Source organism: Schistocerca gregaria, chromosome X (genome assembly GCF_023897955.1).
Source record: "Schistocerca gregaria isolate iqSchGreg1 chromosome X, iqSchGreg1.2, whole genome shotgun sequence".
Taxonomy (NCBI): Eukaryota; Metazoa; Arthropoda; class Insecta; order Orthoptera; family Acrididae; genus Schistocerca; species Schistocerca gregaria.
The window spans coordinates 794,705,437-794,726,368 of NC_064931.1; the positions used below are offsets into that span (position 1 = coordinate 794,705,437).

The window sequence follows — 20,932 nt, forward strand, 5'->3', positions numbered from 1 at the left end:
ATATGTACACCATATAAGACAGTAAATGTAAACATGGCTACATAGATTTGCTATTTTGACTTTAATGTTTTATTACAGTGGGGACTGTTTTATTCTTTGTTTTATTATGTTATTTCTTAATTTCGTATTTTACACTATTTTTATCTTTTACATTGATACTTTTTTTAAGAATTAAAATTGAGCTCTGTACATTGGGAGCACTCATCACTGCTGGCAACAACTTGCATCTATCTGAAGCACATACTCGGGAAATGAGCATGACGACTGCATGGCAGGGGTAAATTTGAACTCTACCATACATTTGCTATCACAGAAGAAGACACATTTTGTAAATTTCTCTTGCATTATTATTTTAACTATTTTCTGAAAACTTTTGATCATGTGATGGCCTGTCTATCAAAACCAGTACCCAGTAGGCAAAATAAAAAATTGCAACTACAGACAAAAAACACATTTTTTTCTGATTGTGTTGGTCATTATTCCAACCAACAATATGTTGAGAATATGTAATCAACGACTGACAAGTACTTCAAAATATGTATTGAATTCAATCTTCAAAATGTCACATAAAAAAATACTATATTGTGTGGAGCCATGATGACTGCCTCTGTCTCAAGCAACCACATTTGTTATGTGTAAGCTACTATTAATAAAGTACAAGAATGACTACACAGTTGATTTCAAACAGTTGCCCTAACTGTGGGAGAAAGGGCAAGACTGACAGTAAACGCAAGAGTCATGTTTGAAGCGGCTGATTACTCAAAACAATAGTTAACCTAATTACCACATGACATATCCTTTCAAGTGCCATATGACCAAACATAAAATGTCTTCACACATAAATAATGGGAACAAAGAGTAAGTACTGAATTTACTCAAGGGGATTTGGTTATCTGTAAGAGCAAGATAGAATACAGAAAAGATTCAGATGAATGTTATATGTAACAACGATTGAGGTAGTAAATTCAGCAATACAGCTTCACCACGTGTGCTCCATGATGATAATGGACAGAAGCTGTACTGGGGTAATATAACATTCACGTTTAACATAAACTGTCAGCCACTAGAAAATGATAATGTTACTGCAACAGGTATCAGAATAAAACAGTTGGCAGCTTTGTTGCATGGGCATGATTTTATTTACGAATATCAGACTACTACTATATCATCATCATCATCATCATCATCATCATCATCATCATCATCATCCACCCTTTTTCACATTTCAAACTCTTCACGTATCTATAGCCACATCAATTTTTCTGTACTTATTTTTGCTTCAGTTTACATCTGATTTATACTTCAGTTTTCCTGCCTTTTATTTGTAATTGTAATTACACAATTCATTTTTCTTTCTAGAAATAGATTTTGTATTTTTTCTCCATAAGCTTTTGTTATTTTTTTTAATGAATTTGCCTCTATATTATTCATACATATATTCACGATCTGTTCTGCACAAACACTTGTTCAGTCAGCAGCTTCTTATAACAGAACAACACTGACATTTCTCACACATAAAGCCTCATTTTTTCAGAATAAATAGTTTAATTTGTTCAGGAATTTAAAAGATGCAAAACGGTCTTTTTCTGACTCCATTCATTTACTCAGAACAGCGTACAGTCTGATATTGTTGCACCTGTGCTTCCAGGCTGGCTAAAAAGCTGAGCGAAATTCATACCATGAGAGCACACTTACCATGTCATAGACAGCAGAATAATTATTCCTGAAGAATAACTATGCAACCCTCATCTATATTTAATGGCTGTACTTGTAACTCTTGTGCTAAAGCAATTCTGTTCAGCAGCATCTATTTACATGTATTCATGCCCTATCCTGAAACAGAGATCATTTTTCACACAAACTTCCACATCGTAACAACCACAACCACCACCACCACCACCACCACCACCACCACCACCACCACCACCACCACCACCCATATTCCTATCAGTTCAGTTAGAAGATTTTCCTTTGATTTTATAGTCCAACTTTGTGTTAGGTCTTCATGCAATGAGTTATTTACATACACAACACTGAACCAAATCACTTTACTTCCACATTACTATGGAATGTAAAGAAACCTCAAAAGCCACATCAATATGCAATGAAATATTCTAACAGAGTTCTTTCATTCAAACTGTGACACACTATGACAATTTACAAACTACCATATTGCAGAAGTCAAAATACTAATTAATAACAAATAAGAAATCATAATATGCTCAGTGTGATCGAACTGTGCCGATATAAAACATTAGTTAGCACATGATATGTGTTGCATCTTAGAGGATTTAGTGGCAGAGTGATCTATGGCAATCTATTGCACAAAGTTTGGACCTTGCCTACCCTTCACATGTAAGTAATTTTCATTCTGACAAAGTTTACTATATACTAAGTTGTGTCAAATACTAATCACATCCCATAAACTATGATGTGCCACTCAGCACTCAATTGTAAGCAGCTGCATTACACAAAATCACATTGTACACATTCTTTTACTGTTGAATTGAAATAAACCTACGATTCCTCAACACGTGTCACATTACCACTCTTTTGTAAGTTCCTACATGCAAAAAGGAAATAGAATATTGTTCGCATCAGAGATGTTCTTTCGTCAAAGGCATCATGCTTTCCAATCCAGTACACCATTCAGAATCAAATATTTTTTCTGGTTTGTTACAGTGTACAATGCTCCTTTGCATAACTACAGAACTTTGTATATCTCTAGCAGTGAGAAAACAAATCATTTCAAAAACGTCTTATGAGACACACACTGAACCATTATTTTACCATGAAGCCAAAAAAGTGACCAACATTTAGTTTCAATAGTTGCAGTGTTAAAGAACAGAGCAATTGTAATACCATTCCTGGAAAATGATTGATAGGCACACAAATAATAAGTGTTCTGTAAACCAAGAGTAAATATCATTTCCTGGATACTTTTACATTGCAAAAAGCCAATTCTGCCAACATCAAGGCCCTTTGGAAATTCTGTGTACCATAAGATTTGAAAACCTGAGTCCCATTCCACATATCACTATTAGAAAGCACTAATGCATTTGCCATTCTACTTCACACTGTAATAGCTAGCAACATGTGGCACCTTTTACTTGGGAACTAGTTCAGTGCAAGGAAAATGCCTGATTAATGAGCATACAGCTACACAACAAGCTTGTTGTTAATTATGCAATTATTTGAGTGCCAAAAGTCACACTAAACAACAAAATTAACTCAATAGACTTCAAACACCAGACAGTAACTACAAGCAAACCACCCATTGTAAGTAAAAAAATGACACTCATATGGGGGGAGGAAGGGAGAGAGAGAGAGTGGGGGGGTGGAGCGAGAGAGAGAGAGAGAGTGGGGGGGTGGAGCGAGAGAGAGAGAGAGAGAGAGAGTGGGGGGGGGTGGAGCGAGAGATGGGGGTAGTGAGAGAGGGGGGTAGTGAGAGAGGGGGGTAGTGAGAGAGGGGGGTAGTGAGAGAGGGGGGAGTGAGAGAGGGGGGAGTGAGAGAGGGGGGAGTGAGAGAGGGGGGAGTGAGAGAGGGGGAGGGAGAGAGGGGGAGGGAGAGAGGGGGAGGGAGAGAGGGGGAGGGAGAGAGGGGGGAGGGAGAGAGGAGGGAGGGAGAGAGGGGGGAGGGAGAGAGGGGGAGGGAGAGAGGGGGGAGGGAGAGAGGGGGGAGGGAGAGATGGGGGGAGGGAGAGATGGGGGGAGGGAGAGATGGGGGGAGGGAGAGATGGGGGGAGGGAGAGATGGGGGGAGGGAGAGATGGGGGGAGGGAGAGATGGGGAGGGTGGGAGGGAGAGATGGGGAGGGTGGGAGGGAGAGTGGGGTGAGAGAGGGAGGGAGAGAGGGGTGAGAGAGGGAGGGAGAGAGAGGGGGGAGAGAGAGGGGGGAGAGAGAGGGGGGAGAGAGAGGGGGGAGAGAGAGGGGGGAGAGAGAGGGGGGAGAGAGAGGGGGGAGAGAGAGGGGGGAGAGAGAGGGGGGAGAGAGAGGGGGGGAGAGAGAGGGAGGGAGAGAGAGGGGGGGAGAGAGAGGGAGGGAGAGAGAGGGAGGGAGAGAGAGGGAGGGAGAGAGAGGGGGGGAGAGAGAGGGGGGGAGAGAGAGGGGGGGAGAGAGAGGGGGGGAGAGAGAGGGGGGGAGAGAGAGGGAGGGAGAGAGAGGGAGGGAGAGAGGGGGTAGAGGGGGGAGAGGGGAGAGAGGGGGGAGAGGGGGGAGGGGGAGAGAGGGGGGAAGGGGAGAGAGGGGGTGGGGATATAGAGAGGGGGAGAGCGGGAAGGAGGGGGGAGGGAGCGGGAAGGAGGGGGGAGGGAGCGGGAAGGAGGGGGGAGGGAGCGGGAAGGAGGGGGGAGGGAGCGGGAAGGAGGGGGGAGGGAGCGGGAGGGAGCGGGGAGGGAGCGGGAAGGAGGGGGGAGGGAGCTGTTATTTGGCCAAGCTACTGTGGTTCCAACATACCTTAAACCTGAGGTACTGTCATGAGGCGGCATAAGCATGGAAATAACAATATAAAACTCTCACATGCTTGCTTTTTATTTCATTGGTCCATCTGCAACATCAATACAACAATTAAATCATGAAAGATAATGTGTAAAATCAAAAGAATACTGCAATAATTAATCTGTACTTACACTGAACTTTACTGTTGCTTATCGTTTGTTACGGTCTCCTCAAGGACATCTTTCCTTTAAAGCTGGGATCACTCTTGTAATAACTTTCAAAACAAGTACAGGAAATAACACCGTAAGGGCATTGCAGTTCATATAATTGGTTAAGTATTTTGTAATTATAAAACTACACCTAACATACACCAGCTGTTCACCAAGATAACTTCACAAGACATAATTAGTTACAACTCCCTAGTAACTTAACAGCAGCAAAACACAGAGGTCTTAAATATCCTCAATTACTTTCATAAAAATTCAGTGGCTCTTTCAAATTGTTTATTTGTGCCCCTAGTTTTAGCTTATTGTTTCATAAATAAAGTGTTTATGCTATCAATGTCAAATTTAGAGAGATGCACATCAAAAATTCAAGTCATGTACCTGAATCTACAAAGGCTATATATACAAAACAACAGATTAAATTTCAGACCCTTATTAAATAGGTTTCTCATGTTTCTATTGAAGATAGGCCAAAGACGAAAACCAACTGCATGAATCCCTACAAACCATAGGCTATTGTCTGCCACAAATGCAGCTCATAGAATTATTTACAGAATTTCATATTTAGGTTTTTTAAATTTATTAAACAGTCTCTGATGAAATATAAACTTCCTTCCCATGAAACACATGCAATTTGCACGAGCTGCTTCGTATCCATGTGTCCTGTCTACATGTGCATCACTGTTTTGAATACTACGAGAAGCCAGAATATTCTATTCGCACTCCATAAAACGAATTTCATTTGTATGTTATATTTTTTCATCTATAAGAATGGCATGACTTTAAAGATGTACCAACAGTATTTATAATTCAATGCTATCCTATGTTTCTTTATATTGTATTGTATATATGCATATTTAATAATATGTTGTTGTCATCAGCCTAAATACTGGTTTGATGCAGTGCCCTATGCTACTATATCTCATGCACATGTATTCAGTTCTGCATACCTACTGCAAGCTACATCCCATTTGAACCCGATTCCTGTACTGAAACCTTGGTCTCCTTGCACAATTTAACAACCCTCCCTACTCCCCCGTTTTGCAAATTAGCTATTCCTTGATGCCTTAGGGTGTGTTCTATCAACATGTCACTTCTTTTATTCACATCGTGCCATAAATATCTTTCTCCTCTATTCAATGCAGTACCTTATCTTCCACATTCTTCTGTTGCACCACATTTAAAAGCTTCTATGCCCTTCTTATCTGTAGTGCTAACTGTCCACAATTCACAACAGTCAAGGCTTACTCCAAACAGGTACTTTCAGAAATACCTAACTCATTTACTACTTTCAGTGTTTCACTACCTAGTAAAAGGCCCTCACCATCATCTGATTTAATTTGATTACATTCCATTACCCACATTTTCTTTTGTCTTTCGAATACACTATTCATTATGTGTAACTGACCTTTACCTACATTTACATATAATCTCCGCAAGCCACCAACAGTGTGCAGTGAAGGGTACCCTGTACCACTACTAGTCATTTCCCCTTCTGAAACTTCCTGGCAGATTAAAACTGTATGCCCGACCGAGACTCGAACTCGGGACCTTTGCCTTTCGTGGGAAAGTGCTCTAACATCTACCGAGTTCGAGTCTCGGTCGGGCACACAATTTTAACCTGCCAGGAAGTTTCATATCAGCGCACACTCCGCTGCAGAGTGAAAATCTCATCTGGGATTTCCCCTTCTGTTCCACCCACAAATAGAGTGAGGGAAAAATGGCTGTCTATATGCCTCTGTATGAGCTTGAATTTCTAGTATCTTATCTATGTGGCCCTTATGCGATAAGTATTTTGGTGGCAACTGAATCATTCTGTAGTAAGCTTCAAATCCCAGTTCTCTGAATTTTCACAATAGTGGTACTTGAAAAGAATGTCGCCTTCCCACGAGGCATTCCCATTTGAGTTTCTGGAGCACCTCCATATTACTCACAATCTGGCTTCTGCACAAGTTGTAGGTAGCCTTTTACTCCCTGTATTTCATCCCTGCAACCTTCAGAATTGCACAGATTGTATTCCAGTCAGCAATATTAAAAGCCTTCTCTTAAGTTTCAAATGCTATGATTATAGGTTCATCTTTTGCAACGTATCTTCTAAGTTAAGCAGAAGTGTTAATACTGGCTGTTGTGCACCCCCGAAACTGATTTTCTCCTATGTGGCTTCTACTAGCTCTTCCATTTACAGGAGATAATTAGAGTTTCTACTTTGCAAACATTACTTTTTAAACTGATGGTTTGGTAGTATCCACTACCGTCAGCATCTGCTTTCTTTGGAATTGAAAATTTCATATGCTTCTTGAAGTCTGAGAGTATTAAACGTCTCATATCTTCCGTACCCTATGGAATAATTTTGTGATGGCTGGCTCCCCCCAAATATCTCAACAATTCTGAGGGCTCATCATCATCATCTAATCAACCTGTCTTGTGTACAAGTTAGGTTTTTCAGTATTTTGTCAAATTATTCTTATAGTATCATGTTTCCCCTCTCATTCCCACCTACTTCCATTTTGGCTTAAAGTTTCTTTCTTTTGTGTAGCCCTTCTATATACTAACTTCACCTTTCAGCCTTTCCTACTTTTCTGAGTATTCACTTGCCATATGAGCTCTTTAAATTCTCACATCTGCTTCTCATTTCTCCAAAGCTTTCTTTAGTTTTTTCTAAATGTGCAGGATCTCTTTTTCCTGTAGTCATTCTTGTTTCTACAGTTTTACACTTTTCTTGTAGTCATCTGTGCTTTGACATTTTGCACTTTTTGTCAATCATATTCCCTTTTGTAAGCTCCATTTTTGGCACATTTATATCTTCTCTTTCATGGACTGCATTCTGTATCTTGTATTTCCATGGGCCTTATTGATTGCCTATTTGCTGCTTCAATATTTCAGCTCTCAAAGCTGCACATTTGGCTTCTACTACATTCCTGCCCACTGTAACACTACAAAAATGTGACACTTGGGTGGTTTTTGTTTTTAGCTAATATTTAAACCAAAAATGCTTTTAAGAAGAAATTAAAATGACACACTGCCTCAATGATGTAATAAAATATTTATGCTACAAATTATATCAGTAACATTTTCTTTACGGCAATGCAACGGAAGACAATGTATCTGCTACCATGAACACTTAACCTTAAGCCACGACATCACTCACTAAAAGTGGATATTTTGCATAACTGATTCTTTAAGTCCTTGCAGTTAAAAAAAAAACCTTTTTTTTGTAAATAGCATCCAGACCAAAGCAAAGTTGAAGTGACGCTCACCTTGATAGATTGTGAATAAACTGGCTTTCATAAGAAACAATAAATCCCAATTAGTTTTCTGTGATACCCCACAGCTCAAATATTTATGAAATGTTATATTTATATATCACGAGGTGCTGACAAGACAAACCTTTACTGTATTACATACAATTGTCTAGTAGACATTTTATTGGCAGCAGTGATGCAGGTTAACTTTTTATAATTTTATTTATATTAGGGATGTCACAGTAGGTGTTATGCCATACAGGCTGCTATAACAATGTTACATTGCGTGGTGGTGGTGGTGGTGGTGGTGGTGGTGACTTTGATCGAACCAGTTGCTAATACAGGTTTGTTTTATCAGTAGCCCCCTTGTGTAGCATAAAAAGAACTAACACTCTTTAAAAAATCTTACGTGAAGTCAGTTTCAAGTAAATACTTTTCAAGCTCTGAACTGGCACATTTCATACAATAATTAAAATACTGTTTATCACTTACTGTGCATTTACTACATTAAAAACACTTCAATTTTTACCAAAAGATTAATTTCCATTTTCAGAAGTCCGACAAGTAACTTCCAACATTTTCAACTCTTCTACAATACTAAACTTAACTATTACAATCATCTTTGTGTTATTCTACACTGAAGTGACAAAAGTCATGGGGTACCTCCTAATATTGCACTGGACATCCTACTGGCTGGCATAGTGCAGCCATTCGATATGGCATGGATTCAACAAATTGTTGGAAGTCCCCTGCAAAAATATTGAGCCATACTGCCTCTATAGCCATCCATAACTGTTAAAGCATTCCTGGTGCAGAAGTTTGTGTAAAAACTGGCCTCTCGATTATGTCCCATAAATGTTCAATGGGATTCATGTCTGGCGATCAGGGTGGTCAAATCATTTGTTTGAACTGTCCAGAATGTCCTTCAAACCAACTGTGAACAACTGTGGGCCTAGTGACATAGCGAATTGTCATCCATAAAAATTCCATCGTTGTTTGGGAACATGAAATCCATGAATGGCTGCAAATTGTCCTCAGGCAAGCCAACATAACCTCTTCCAGCGAATGATCAGTTCACTTGGACCACACGACCCAGTCCATTCCATGAGATTGCTTCTTGTCAAAATGGTTGTTGTCAAAGTGGACCAAGGCTTCGTGGGGTCTGTGCCACACACTAACCCAACCATCAACTCTTACCAACTGAAATCTGGACTCATTTGACCAGGCCATTGTTTTCCAGTCCTCTAGCATCCAACCAATACGGTCACCAGCCCAGGAGAGGCGCTACAGGCAATGTTGTGCTGTTAGCAAAGGTACTCTCATCTGTTGTCTGTTGCCATAGTCCAGCAATGTCAAATTTTGCTGCACTGTACTAATGGATATGTTCACTGTACATCTCACATTGATTTCTGCAGTTATCGTGCAGTGTTGATTGTCTGCTAGCACCGTCAACTCTACAGAAATGCTGCTGCTCTCAGTTGTTAAGTGAAGGCTGTCGGCCACTGCGTTGTCTTCAGTCAGAAGTAATGCATAAAATCTGGCATTCTCGGCACACTTGTGACGCTGTGGATCTCTGAACACTGAATTCCCTAACAATTTCTGAAATGAAATGTCCCATTCATCTAGCTCCAATTACCATTACGTCATTCAGTCTGGTAATTCCCACTGTGTAGCCACAATCATGTGTCAAATCTTTTCACATAAAATACCTGAGCACAAATGACAGCTCCGCCATCACACCACTTTTTATATCTTGTGTACATGATGCTACCACCATCTGTAGAAGCACATGTCACTATCTCATCACTTTTGTCACCTCAGTGTATGTGTACAGCCAGCAATAAATTTGAGCCTTGTGTTTACTGACTTCATAAAAGTTAACAGCATCTATTCCCACAAAGAAGTATAATAAAGAATAACTCATAGAAATACTGATAGTTAATGAACACTCACTGCAACCAATTAAGGCACTAATTTTAACTTCCACAGATCACAATCAGAATATCCAACTACATAGTGGATAATGTCACTTTATAAAAACATTTTCTCAGCAAATACAAGGTTACCAACTCACCAGTTACAAGAGATGATGTGTACTTACATTAAACAAAGCTCTTAAATTTATTATTACAAATCCTATGCCACAATGAGGTTAGGTTACAAACAGTGAAAGACAATTTTACTCCTGCCACTAACATTATTGTCTCAAAGATTGGACATCAGTGGAAAAAATACCCAGGCAAAGCATCTATTGTAAGGCTAGTGTTAGTATATAAGTATATGGTCCAATTCATGGTACCATAGTCCTTAGTTTGTCAAACAGAACGTCAATGCTTAGAAGCATAAATGCTAATGAATATGAGACATCATATAAAAACTGTGGCTGATGAACACTGTATGGACACACTACTAAATACTTTTTAGATTATTCTACGACTGAGGTTTCATTTGACAATACATGGAAGTACAGCAACTGGCTCTGACAATCACATTGTGTTCTTGCTCCTGTTCCAGTGAATGTGCTTGAAAACGGACATGATGCCTGAAACATGTCATACTTTATGAAATATTAAAGGAGCACTAAACAGCCATCCTGGAGTTATTTGTTTTACACAGTAACATATCACTTTGGTTAAATAGTTGTCCAGAACGGAGAGTTTGTGCCACAATGTATCCTTTTCACAGTCTTTTGCACTGAAATTTTTGTCTGACAAATTGCTTTTTTCAAAGTTTTTCCCAAATTTCACATAAAATTAATTAGTGTAACTGCTGCAAGATTTTCAAAATCAGTAGGGGAGATGAGATGGTAAAGTTCAGCCCTCTGGAAGAGCATTAGTGTAGGTATCAACATGCACAACCAAATTTTTTTTAACTTTCTACATTATAATTCACCTCTTCCCATTTTCCCTATGGTCTACGGTCACACACAGAGTTCAATCTTGCCTTGTAAATAAACGTATACACTATTTTCTTGTAAACCAATCAATAATTTTAGCAATATTATCACCTTAGTGGTATTATCAAATCTTCATGTAATGCATCTATGGCAGATTTTATTATGATTCTTGCACCATAATTTTTGCTTTAACAATATGTAGGGAGGTCATTCCAATATATCAAGAATAGGAACAGACTCACCGTTAAACCACATTTAATATCAGTAACAGTTTGTATCCACTATTCCAGTAAGCAAACTCACGAAGGGGCTTACTGCAGGACAACACCAAGAGACTATCAAACAATTAATCAATGAGATTTGGTGCTATCAACAGTGAATTATCATTGTAATTATGTAAACAATGAACATATTTTTTAGTGCATTTCTTTGTGATATATTGGCATATCAGGAATTTAAAAAGCTCATGAATCACTCATTTGTTTGTTTATGTACCTCACCACATTTCTAAATATTTCAGTTAGTTCTAAAATATCACTCACATAAACTCCTGTTGATACAGTCTGCTCATTCCAGTTTCAATGTAAAAAATGTGACTATGTCACTGCCTCATGACCCTTCAGGCTCAGTTTGCAGTTTTTCTATTGTTAAAACATGCATTCATCATTAGCAAACTTTACACTCTGGTCACTCCAGAAATTGATATAGGACAGCTTTTGTGTACTTTTAAAAGCAGGAGAGAGGTACTGCAAGATTTAAGTTATGAGGGCATATTGCGAGTTATGCCCAGATAGTTCAGTAACAGTAGTGCCTGTGAAAGGCAATATTCAAGTCCTGGCCCGACATCCAGGAAATTTCTGAATCCAAATAGTTGGGTGTGCTACAAGTAAAACACAAGCCCAGCACCACAAACCATCACAGCAGTTGGGGACAGTTTGTAAGCCTGAACAAAAGAGATGGCAAAGGCAACTTCATCTGTCAGAAAAGTTATGAACAATGTCTTCTGGGGTGCCAATTGGATTGTTTTTATTGTGTCTTGCAAATAATACAAAAATAACTCGGTTGAAACTATTGCAAAAGGGGAAAAATCATCATCAGGTTAATGCAATACACCAGTCAGCAAAAATGCTATGTTAACAAGACAACTCCAGTATCTTAAGTATGACTGCCTGTAACATTCAATCCATTTGTAGCCTCTGACTCCTAGTTGTGGGCACATCTAAAAAAACTGTGGCTAGAAAATGTTTTAGTTCAATGAAGAGGTTACAGCAGCTATACATGGGTAGGTATTTTGCAACCATTCAAGAATCTCACTTCAGGAATGGAGTTTACTAACACAAAAAATGTGAAGCAAGGTGCATAACCCTGTAATTGTACTATGTGGAAAAGTAAGTATTGTATTTTTCATAGCACAATCAACAGAAACATCTAAACTATGTTATCCATACTACAAATTTCATTTTCCATCATTCCCAACACATCATAGCCACGAACAGAAGACAAGAAATAGTTCGTAAATTTCATTCAACAAGCATTTAATACCTCAGAAAATGTAATAACTGTCATATGTAGCAATTAAAAATTGCATCAGCAAAACGAAAAAGGAAACAAGCATTAATTCATAACTACCATGCAGATGTTGATACACATTAAACACTTTCTTTTTACCTTTTGTTTGTATAAAAATTATGATCTTGAAATTAAAGTAAGATTCTCCATAGGCCTACAGTACATCATGTCAGTTCAGCTGTTCTTACAACCAGTTCAACATATTTTAAAGTTTCTTACACAGCAAAGATATCTCAAATACTATCCAGAAAAATATGGATTTCGAACATTTACTTACTTTTTTGTAAACAAGATGATTTGGAGTGTCTTCTGTACCACCAGGCACAGGTCCTGCTGCCTGGGCACCATTGTTTGAATCTGCTTTGCGTCGGACAACCGACTTATCGGAGCTCATAGTGACCATATCACAAAGCTAGAAAGAGCATCGTGCCCTTCTGTAAAAATACATAAATTAATTAATTAATATAATAAATTAACACACGAGACATTACATGTCAAGCAGATGGAAAGAAAGTGTTTCTATAAGTCATCAATATTTTTAATAGCAAAGATATTTTACTAAGATTTTTCCCCAGAAACAACAATAGATATAACGTTACCTCCAATTTTGTCTATTCACCAACAATAATGTACATGAGTTCAGGGTGAGGTGCCTAATGTTTTCAACTCACCTTAAGCTTAAAATATATTTACCATTACCATCAAGTAGCTATATCAGTGACTAGAACTCATGAAATGTACAAAAATGTGCTTTCGTAACTGCATTTCTCACTGAAATACAGGAATGAACTTTGTTTTTTTCAACAGAAGTATCCTACTGGTTGGGCCCTGAACAGCAGTCCTATGAGGTAAAGTATCAGTAATACAGCCCTTTTGTAGGTCCAAGAAGGTACTGATGTGTACAATACACAGAAAAGAGGGATGTATGTTTTCTTGTCACCTTCTGAATGACATGCCTCTCATAAGTTTGTCTCACGCTCCATAGAAACTTTCACACCACAGAAAGACACAAAAGAAGTTTCTGCTATTCTTGGCAGAAACTTTTGCCACTAGGATATATATTTTGTATATTGCCCTTCAAAGAATCTGACTGTAGAGAAATGGAACCACTGGCTATGATGCAGTTATGAGGAACGCTGTAATTCATTTACATAAATATCACATTATCCCACACTTCAGCAGCACGAGGTTACCATGAAAGAAGAAAATTTAGAGTGAGACTGCTTCTGCCAAGATTTCAGTCACAGAATCATGGTAGGAAGAGGTACACCACCAAGAACAAGATGGAGCAAGCACTATCGCAAATTTAAGGAGCAGTCAAATGAAAATGAAACAAATTGAAAAAAGTACATTGTTCATTACTTCAAAAGTAATCACCATTACTGTTAATATGTTTAACCCACTGTGAGACAAGACTGTCAGTGCATTCATGGAAAAATACTTGCGGTTGCCTATGGAACCATGATTGTATCCAGGCAGGGCACCTCTTCATCCAGAGCACATTGACTGCCACAAATTGTCTTTCTTCAGAGCTCCAAAAATATGGAAATCACATGGGAAACGATTGAGACCGTATTGAGGATGTGCGAGAGCTTCCCACCAAAAAACTTCCGCAACATGGTCAAAAAATGTTGGCAATACGTGGGAGTCAGGAGAAGTCTCATTTGCACCTAGATCACACAAAAGTGGGTGTCGTGCTAGTAATCGCTTCTCTAACCAGATGGTCAGTCAGTTTATTCACTGAAATACCCACGTGACTTGGGACCCAGAAAAAGACAACTGAATAGGCAGTACAACTAAGGTCAGAGAAGTCTTGAATAGCAGATATCACAGTGAGACAAGAGTAACATCGATGAACACTCAAGAGACTGCTCCCTGAATAAATACAAATTTAAGCACGGCCAAGGAAATACTGTTTAATAAAACAATGGGTCTGTTAGAGGCTATCAGCTTCACCATAAAAAGCATTACATGTTCCCAGCAACAATTGTTGTTCCTGACCCATTCCCCCCACCCCCAATGGGAGATGTAAATCACACCTTGTCCTACCTATGGATTTAGACCTGTCAGTATAAGTGATGGCAGCATCCTGGTAATCCTGAAGAACTGAGAGAAGCAGAGGGTGAAAGGTCATGGGGGTGAAAAACTTGAGGTTCTTTAAACACATCAGCCCTAATTCATGGCCTGTGTACTAACCAAGGGGGAGGGGGGAAGGGATGTGGGAAAATGGGAAAACATGGGGAGCACATTCTTAAGGCATTGGCAGATGTCACAGCAAAGGGCCTGAAGGCGCGTTCCAACTGGTAATTCCACATGAGAGTGAATGTCAGGGGGCTGAAACCACTTGTATGCAAAAGGAATTTGGTAAATTGGGACTGTGACAAAGTCCAAGTGCTATGTACCCATAGAAATCCACAACTAAGTGTTTTCATGAGAGAGAACAGACATCCAAACAACTGTGGGAGGAAGAGTAGCTGGCAGTGAGATGCAATAAGCTGCAGCTGGTGATGGTAACTGACCGGCTGTGGTGTCCCTCATGCCAGTCACTCAGGCGGGATGAAGTGACCACAAACAGTCTCTCTCTCTCTCTCTCTCTCTCTCTCTCTCTCTCTCTCTCTCTCTCTCTCTCTCTACAAAAATCATGAACAATTTTGAACTTAGAACTCATAGAAAAAAGAAAGAAAAGCAGGGAAGGATTAAAATAATTGAGAAAAGGTATGTTACTGGTTGATAATTGGAATAAATAATATGAGCCAGTCACCCTATGAGACACTAAAATCTGCAGGTTCTTGTCCCTTGCTACCAGCCATCCTCCCATAATTTTATGGATCTCTGACGCAACTCTGAAATGATAGCCTGCAGGAGAATGGCACAGAATTTCATGGCTTGTTTCCTGCAGGCTTCCTTTGCAGCTTAGCTAGCTTGTACACGTCCCAAAATTTCAATATGACCCAGAAAGGAGAAGAATGATACCTGCTTCCCTAGCTGTTGATGGAAGTACAGTTGGTCATGTGTAAGCTAAACCATTTTCTCTGCTGGATACATGTGCTGCAAATATTGTAGGACACTAACACAATTGGAGAAGATAAACTGTTAGCCCTGAAGACGCCTCATCTGCTCCAGTGCACCCACGATCAGATAGAGATCCGCAATTGATCTATACTAACATGTGAAAGGGAAACGTTGTTATTAAAAACTTCGAAAGTTCTTGATAAATTTACTTCAGATTTTGATACGATACTCTAAAAAACATTTGGATACACAAAGGCCACATGTTTTTTAAACGAAATGTACAGATTTTCTGTTAAAACTGACAGTTTGAAAGAAAATGTTGTGCTGTTCTGCAAAAATGTGTGGTTTCATTTCCTTTCTCGCAATCAGTTTTCACTACGATAGTTTATACTGCATGGATAATAAGTTGGGATCATTGTTACTCGGTGTACAAGAGACACCTCTCGAGGTGCTGTATATGTCGGGACATAATTTCAACAACATTAATTCTAACAATTTTAATCTGCAAATAAGTGGCATTACAAAGTTTCAGATGATTCAGACTGTGCAGCTGTATTTTAATCATAAGCTGTTAAGCCATAAATACAGCGTTCCTGATATACTGCTTTTCTGTTAAAATCAATTGTGAAGAAGGCAACGGAACCGTGCAGGTTCAAAGCACAGCACAGCATTTTCTTTCCCAGTCGCTTTTAACAAAAAACCTGTACATTGCTGTTTAAAAAAATATGTACCAAATTCAAAAGTCATTGACGTACAGCATGCAGGTTACCAGCAGAGGCTCGACAGGTCTCTAGCCCATTGGTATCAATGAAGAAGCAAGGAGTCCTGCAGTACCCTGTTCTCTTGGACCAATAAAGAAAACTGGTGAATAAAAATTGGTAAGAAGCCTTGAAAGCCCTAGACATGGATGATAAATAAAACATGACAGCACTGGGAAATGTCGTATGCCTTATGTAGGTGAAAAAAGATTGCAATAAGGCATTGGTGTGTAGAAAAGGCCTGTTGGACTGCTGCTTCCAAACTAGCCAGATGTTCGGTTGGTGCTCGCCCCTCTGGATATTGCACTGATATGGATACAAGGGGCCCCAAGATTCGAGAGCCCCACATAATTGATGGCCGAACATATATTCAAGCAGTTTGCAGAGCATGTTTGGTGGAGCTAATCAGTCGGTAACTGTCAACGGATGTTGGGTTTGTGCCCAATGTAAGGATTGGAGCGATGATAATATAATTCCACTACGAAGGAAAGACACCATTGAGCCAAATACTACTGATGAAGACCCTAACGAAATGATGCCACTGAGGAACAGATTTTGTATCACCAAACAGTGAATGGAATCACGAGATAAGGCAAGAGCCTGAAGCAATTCCATCAGTGAATGGTTCATCATACATTTCGACATGCAAAGGGGATGAAAGAGAGGCATACAGCTTCAATTTGTCACTTACAGAAAGAAGCAGCATATGAAGAGGATGCTGATGCTGTCACAAATTTGGTCACAATATGTTCAGTAAAAGCCAACGAGTCAGTACCGAGAGCGTCCTGGAAGAAGATACGCAGCCATAGCTGTGAATCTTTGGCAGCCCAGAAGACTATGAAGCTTGGCTCACACTTGGGATGAGGTGACGTGTTTCCAGTAAGGAGACACAGTGCTCCCAGCACTCTTTCTAACTGTGTCTAATTAGATAACGAGTCTTAGAAAGAATTCACTTAAAAGTGATAAGGCTGGTCAATGGAGTTAGTCACTTGACATGTCGCAGGGACCTTTGGCATTTCTGAACTACCACCGTAATGTCTTAGGTACACCATGGCCCTGGCCAGTAATGGAGGGGACCTGGAGTGTGGGTGATCATATCAGAGAAGTCTTGTGCAACCTCGTCAGTGTAATCTGATTGGGGGAGAAGGGGGAAGAGAGGTAACAACACAGAAATTGCCAATTGGCTCTTTGAGGCACCCAACATGGTAATCCGGTAGTGGCAAGGAAGTGACAGGATCACCAGAAAGTGGTCACTGTCACTAAAATTGTCAAGTAGTGACAAATGTAGTGAAGACACAAGACTGGGGAAGGAGATTGTTACATTAATAGCTGAAAAGGTATCATTGGCAGTACAGAAGTGAGCAGACAGCTTCACTGGAGAGAGTGAGTGAGTGAGTGTGTGTGTGTGTGTGTGTGTGTGTGTGTGTGTGTGTGTGTCAGAGAGAGAGAGAGAGAGAGAGAGAGAGAGAGAGAGAGCACTGTTGGTAATTGGTAAAGGTATGTTTAGATGTACCATAAAAATTTTACATTGCTTACAATATATCCCATCACAGTTGTCTGCTAACACTGTGGCCACTGCAGCCACATCTACTACATTACTCGCCATTATATCCTGGCAATATTTGTGGGCCACAGCATTTACGGGGATGGGGGTATTGCCAAACAATGAATGAACGTGAGCTACTAGAAGTGAGTATGGCTCAAATGCATTTACATCACATAAGAAATCAAGTAAGACAGAACAAGAGAAATCGAGTTTTGTGGATGTGTTCTTTCTGAAGTATGCGGAATACTTCAGCAAATTTAACTAGTGAACTTACACTGGATACATACCCGTTACAGAATTTTACCAGAATATCAAAACACATTTTCGAATATCTCGTACAAGCAACTGGTCCATGGATTGCTAAAACCAATACAAATATGAGAAAATGTATACCAGTCACTACCCAACTCGTGATCACTGTTCAGCTTTTAGCTACTGGTGATTTATAAGGCTTATGGGATCAGATGTGTGCAACATTTTGTGAGAAGAACTGAAAGACTTAATTAAGGGGAGTTTAAAATAAGAACACAATTTTTATTTTATTTTTGTTCACCTGCACACGCTATGCTTCAGATATGTCTTGGGACAGTATGAATCTCAGGGCTTCACAAGTAAACCATGTGGATGAGGAGCCACCTGGGCTTCCACTCTTCCTATCCAACCTTTTTGCCTCACATCTGATATAGACTTGAAGACATCAGAATTTTTTTGTATGCTTTGACAGACTTGATTCCAAACTGATCAGCAATAGCTTGCCAACAGTATACATTACTTTAATGCCCTTTAGCTCTGATCATAGTTGAATTACATTCAGGAAATTCAGTTCTCATTTGTGCACTTTTCCACTGCTGTACACAACAATCTACACAACACGTGTCTATGTGTACCTGTATGCAAGCAAATTTTCGAACAAAACTGAACCAATATCGTTTCACTCACACACGTGGCTGCAGCACTGTCAATGTGAGAAGTAAGAAACAAAGGTGAAAGCAAGAGGCAAGCATTTTCAGACAAAGACATGTGTCTTACTGGTGAACTTCAATACACAATGTTTTGCAGCCTTGGAGGCCAACACCAGCAACCCTTAGCAATACATTGTCAGCTACCTGCAGCATCAGCAATGTCACCCTGGCATACCACAAAATTCCAATTTACTGCAGCAATTTGACAGCTGCACTATTCTAGCCAAATATTTCCATAAAATATGGCCCATCTAAATGCATCTTAAAAAGCTGGTCAATTAGATGGTCCATACCATACAAAGTATGAAGGACATTCAATAAGTAATGCAAGAATTCTTTTACTGAAAGCAGTTAGGTTTTACTAACAATTCCAATACATCATATTATTCCCCCCCTCTTTGGGCTACAAAGTTGTATTTTTCAACAACCTCTGTTCAATGCAAAGACCTTACACCAGCTTACTGGGAGGGCCTGTATGCACACACGATACCATTCTACTCGTCAACATCACAGCCAACAGCACTGATAACATCCCCATCATTCATGTACTTCTTCCCACAGACTGCATCCTCTATTCGACCAAACAGATGGAATTCTGAAGGTGCTAGATCCGGGCTGTTGGGTGGATAAGGAAAAACAGTCCAATGAAGTTTTTTGAGCTCTTCTCAGGTGCACAGACTTGAGTGTGTGTGACCTCCCTGTGATGACAGGCACCTCACCAAATGAGTTACCATGCTTTGTTCATTGCCATTTCTCCATAGACATTCTGCGAAAGTGCCTATGAATATCTGTGACACTCTAGTTTTCCACCAAAAGAAACTCAATAACAGCTCTCTGCTTGGAAAGCACCTCCATTACAGACACCAATTTGAAGGCTACTTAGAGCACTGTCACCTAACAGAACTTCATGACAATACAGGGTCTGACACAGGAATTTTCCACAATGTCCCAAAACAAATACTGTTGTTTTTCAACTAAACCTGAGAAAAAAGTGTTGCATTACTTATTGAATGTCACTTTTAGTTCTTCTCACAGGGGGTACTGTCCACTGACCCAAGTACGAGAAATGCGGGGGAAAGTTATTGGATTACGTTGTGAACTCAGGGTAAGCAGCCTATCACGAGGTAAATAAACATTGCCGATGGTGACTGCTGAGGTCGTTTGTACCCTCATCACTGTTGCTTTGAAAACGGTACAAAGAGGAACCCACTCACTGACGATGTCTTTGTGAGCCAATGTACACACCTCTCCAGATGCCCTCTTGGGGCCGCATGCTTCTGGATGCAAGATAACCACAGGGCATTGAGGAATCAGTGAAGCACATTTTGTGTAGGGCAACACTAACTGCAGAACAAGAGGAAATAAGATGGTGTAATTTTGACACTTGACAGTAAATCCATTACAACTCCACTGCATGATCACATAACAGGTGTTTCAGTTAGGCATGAAGGGGCCAGGAGGACCAGTCATGCCCCAGTATCACTGCCTGTCACCAATGGGGATGGAATTACATCAATGAGCATTGGTTCAGAATTGACCGCTTGAGAGGATCTGGTGCCTTCGTGGTCACTGGAGTAGCCTTTTCCCAAACATTCTTCCTCCACTCCTTCACAGCCTTTGCTGTCCAAGGTTCATGCAACGGCCTATTGGTGATAAGGGTGGGGGACAGATGATGAGCAGACAGTCCTGGTACCTGCAGGCCTCTGATCTGTTGGTTTCTTGGTAGAGGGGTCTTGAGAAGGAGTCCTTCACCAGTAGATGCTGCACGAGCAAGTTGTTTCTCTGGCCAGGTGCAGTAAGCAGTTTGTGAAGATGGGGCAGTGGGAGAACGGGTTTGAAAAAAACTGAAGTAGTGGGGGTGATGACTGTGACTTTTGCATAAATAGTCATCATATCAATAGGATGTTGAGGATGGTGTTCAATGCAATTTGACACACAGAAGCAGTTGGTCACGTGCAGTTGACACATTTTGGGTCTCCTGTGAAGTGAGATAACATATGACCAAAGCATAAGCTTCAGAAGCACCTCATGGGTGCTCGGACATAAGTTTTCACGTCCCACCCGTACGTCATGATAAACTTTTTTCGGGAGTGTATTACTTCAAAGGCTCAGACAAAGGTGCCTGTATCTGTTCGATTATCCTTGGAAACTTTTTGGACATGATGGAGGAAATGTATGCCTCCCTGTTCTAGATTAGGCCACAGCTCCTCATCTGTTTGGAGTGTAAGGTCTGTAGAAGATGATTCCTAGGTCATATTCAAAGTTTTGTGTGTGGCAATGGTCACT

General features: G+C 40.1%; 1 protein-coding gene across 6 annotated transcripts in view; it reads right to left on the reverse strand.

Annotated features, from left to right (window-relative positions):
- Nucleotides 1-20,932, reverse strand: part of LOC126297709 (regulator of G-protein signaling 7) — a 221,400-nt gene that overhangs the window by 160,373 nt on the left and 40,095 nt on the right. For 2 of the 6 annotated variants that reach the window (XM_049988840.1, XM_049988841.1), the window contains exon 2: nucleotides 12,646-12,802. In XM_049988840.1, coding sequence (XP_049844797.1) covers nucleotides 12,646-12,771 — 126 coding nt within the window. In that variant the 5' untranslated portion in view covers nucleotides 12,772-12,802. Of the gene's footprint in view, nucleotides 1-1,695; nucleotides 1,834-4,455; nucleotides 4,547-4,628; nucleotides 10,446-12,645; nucleotides 12,803-20,932 lie in introns of those variants that run through there. The other 4 variants (XR_007552567.1, XR_007552569.1, XR_007552566.1 and 1 more) reach the window with 4 other exon arrangements.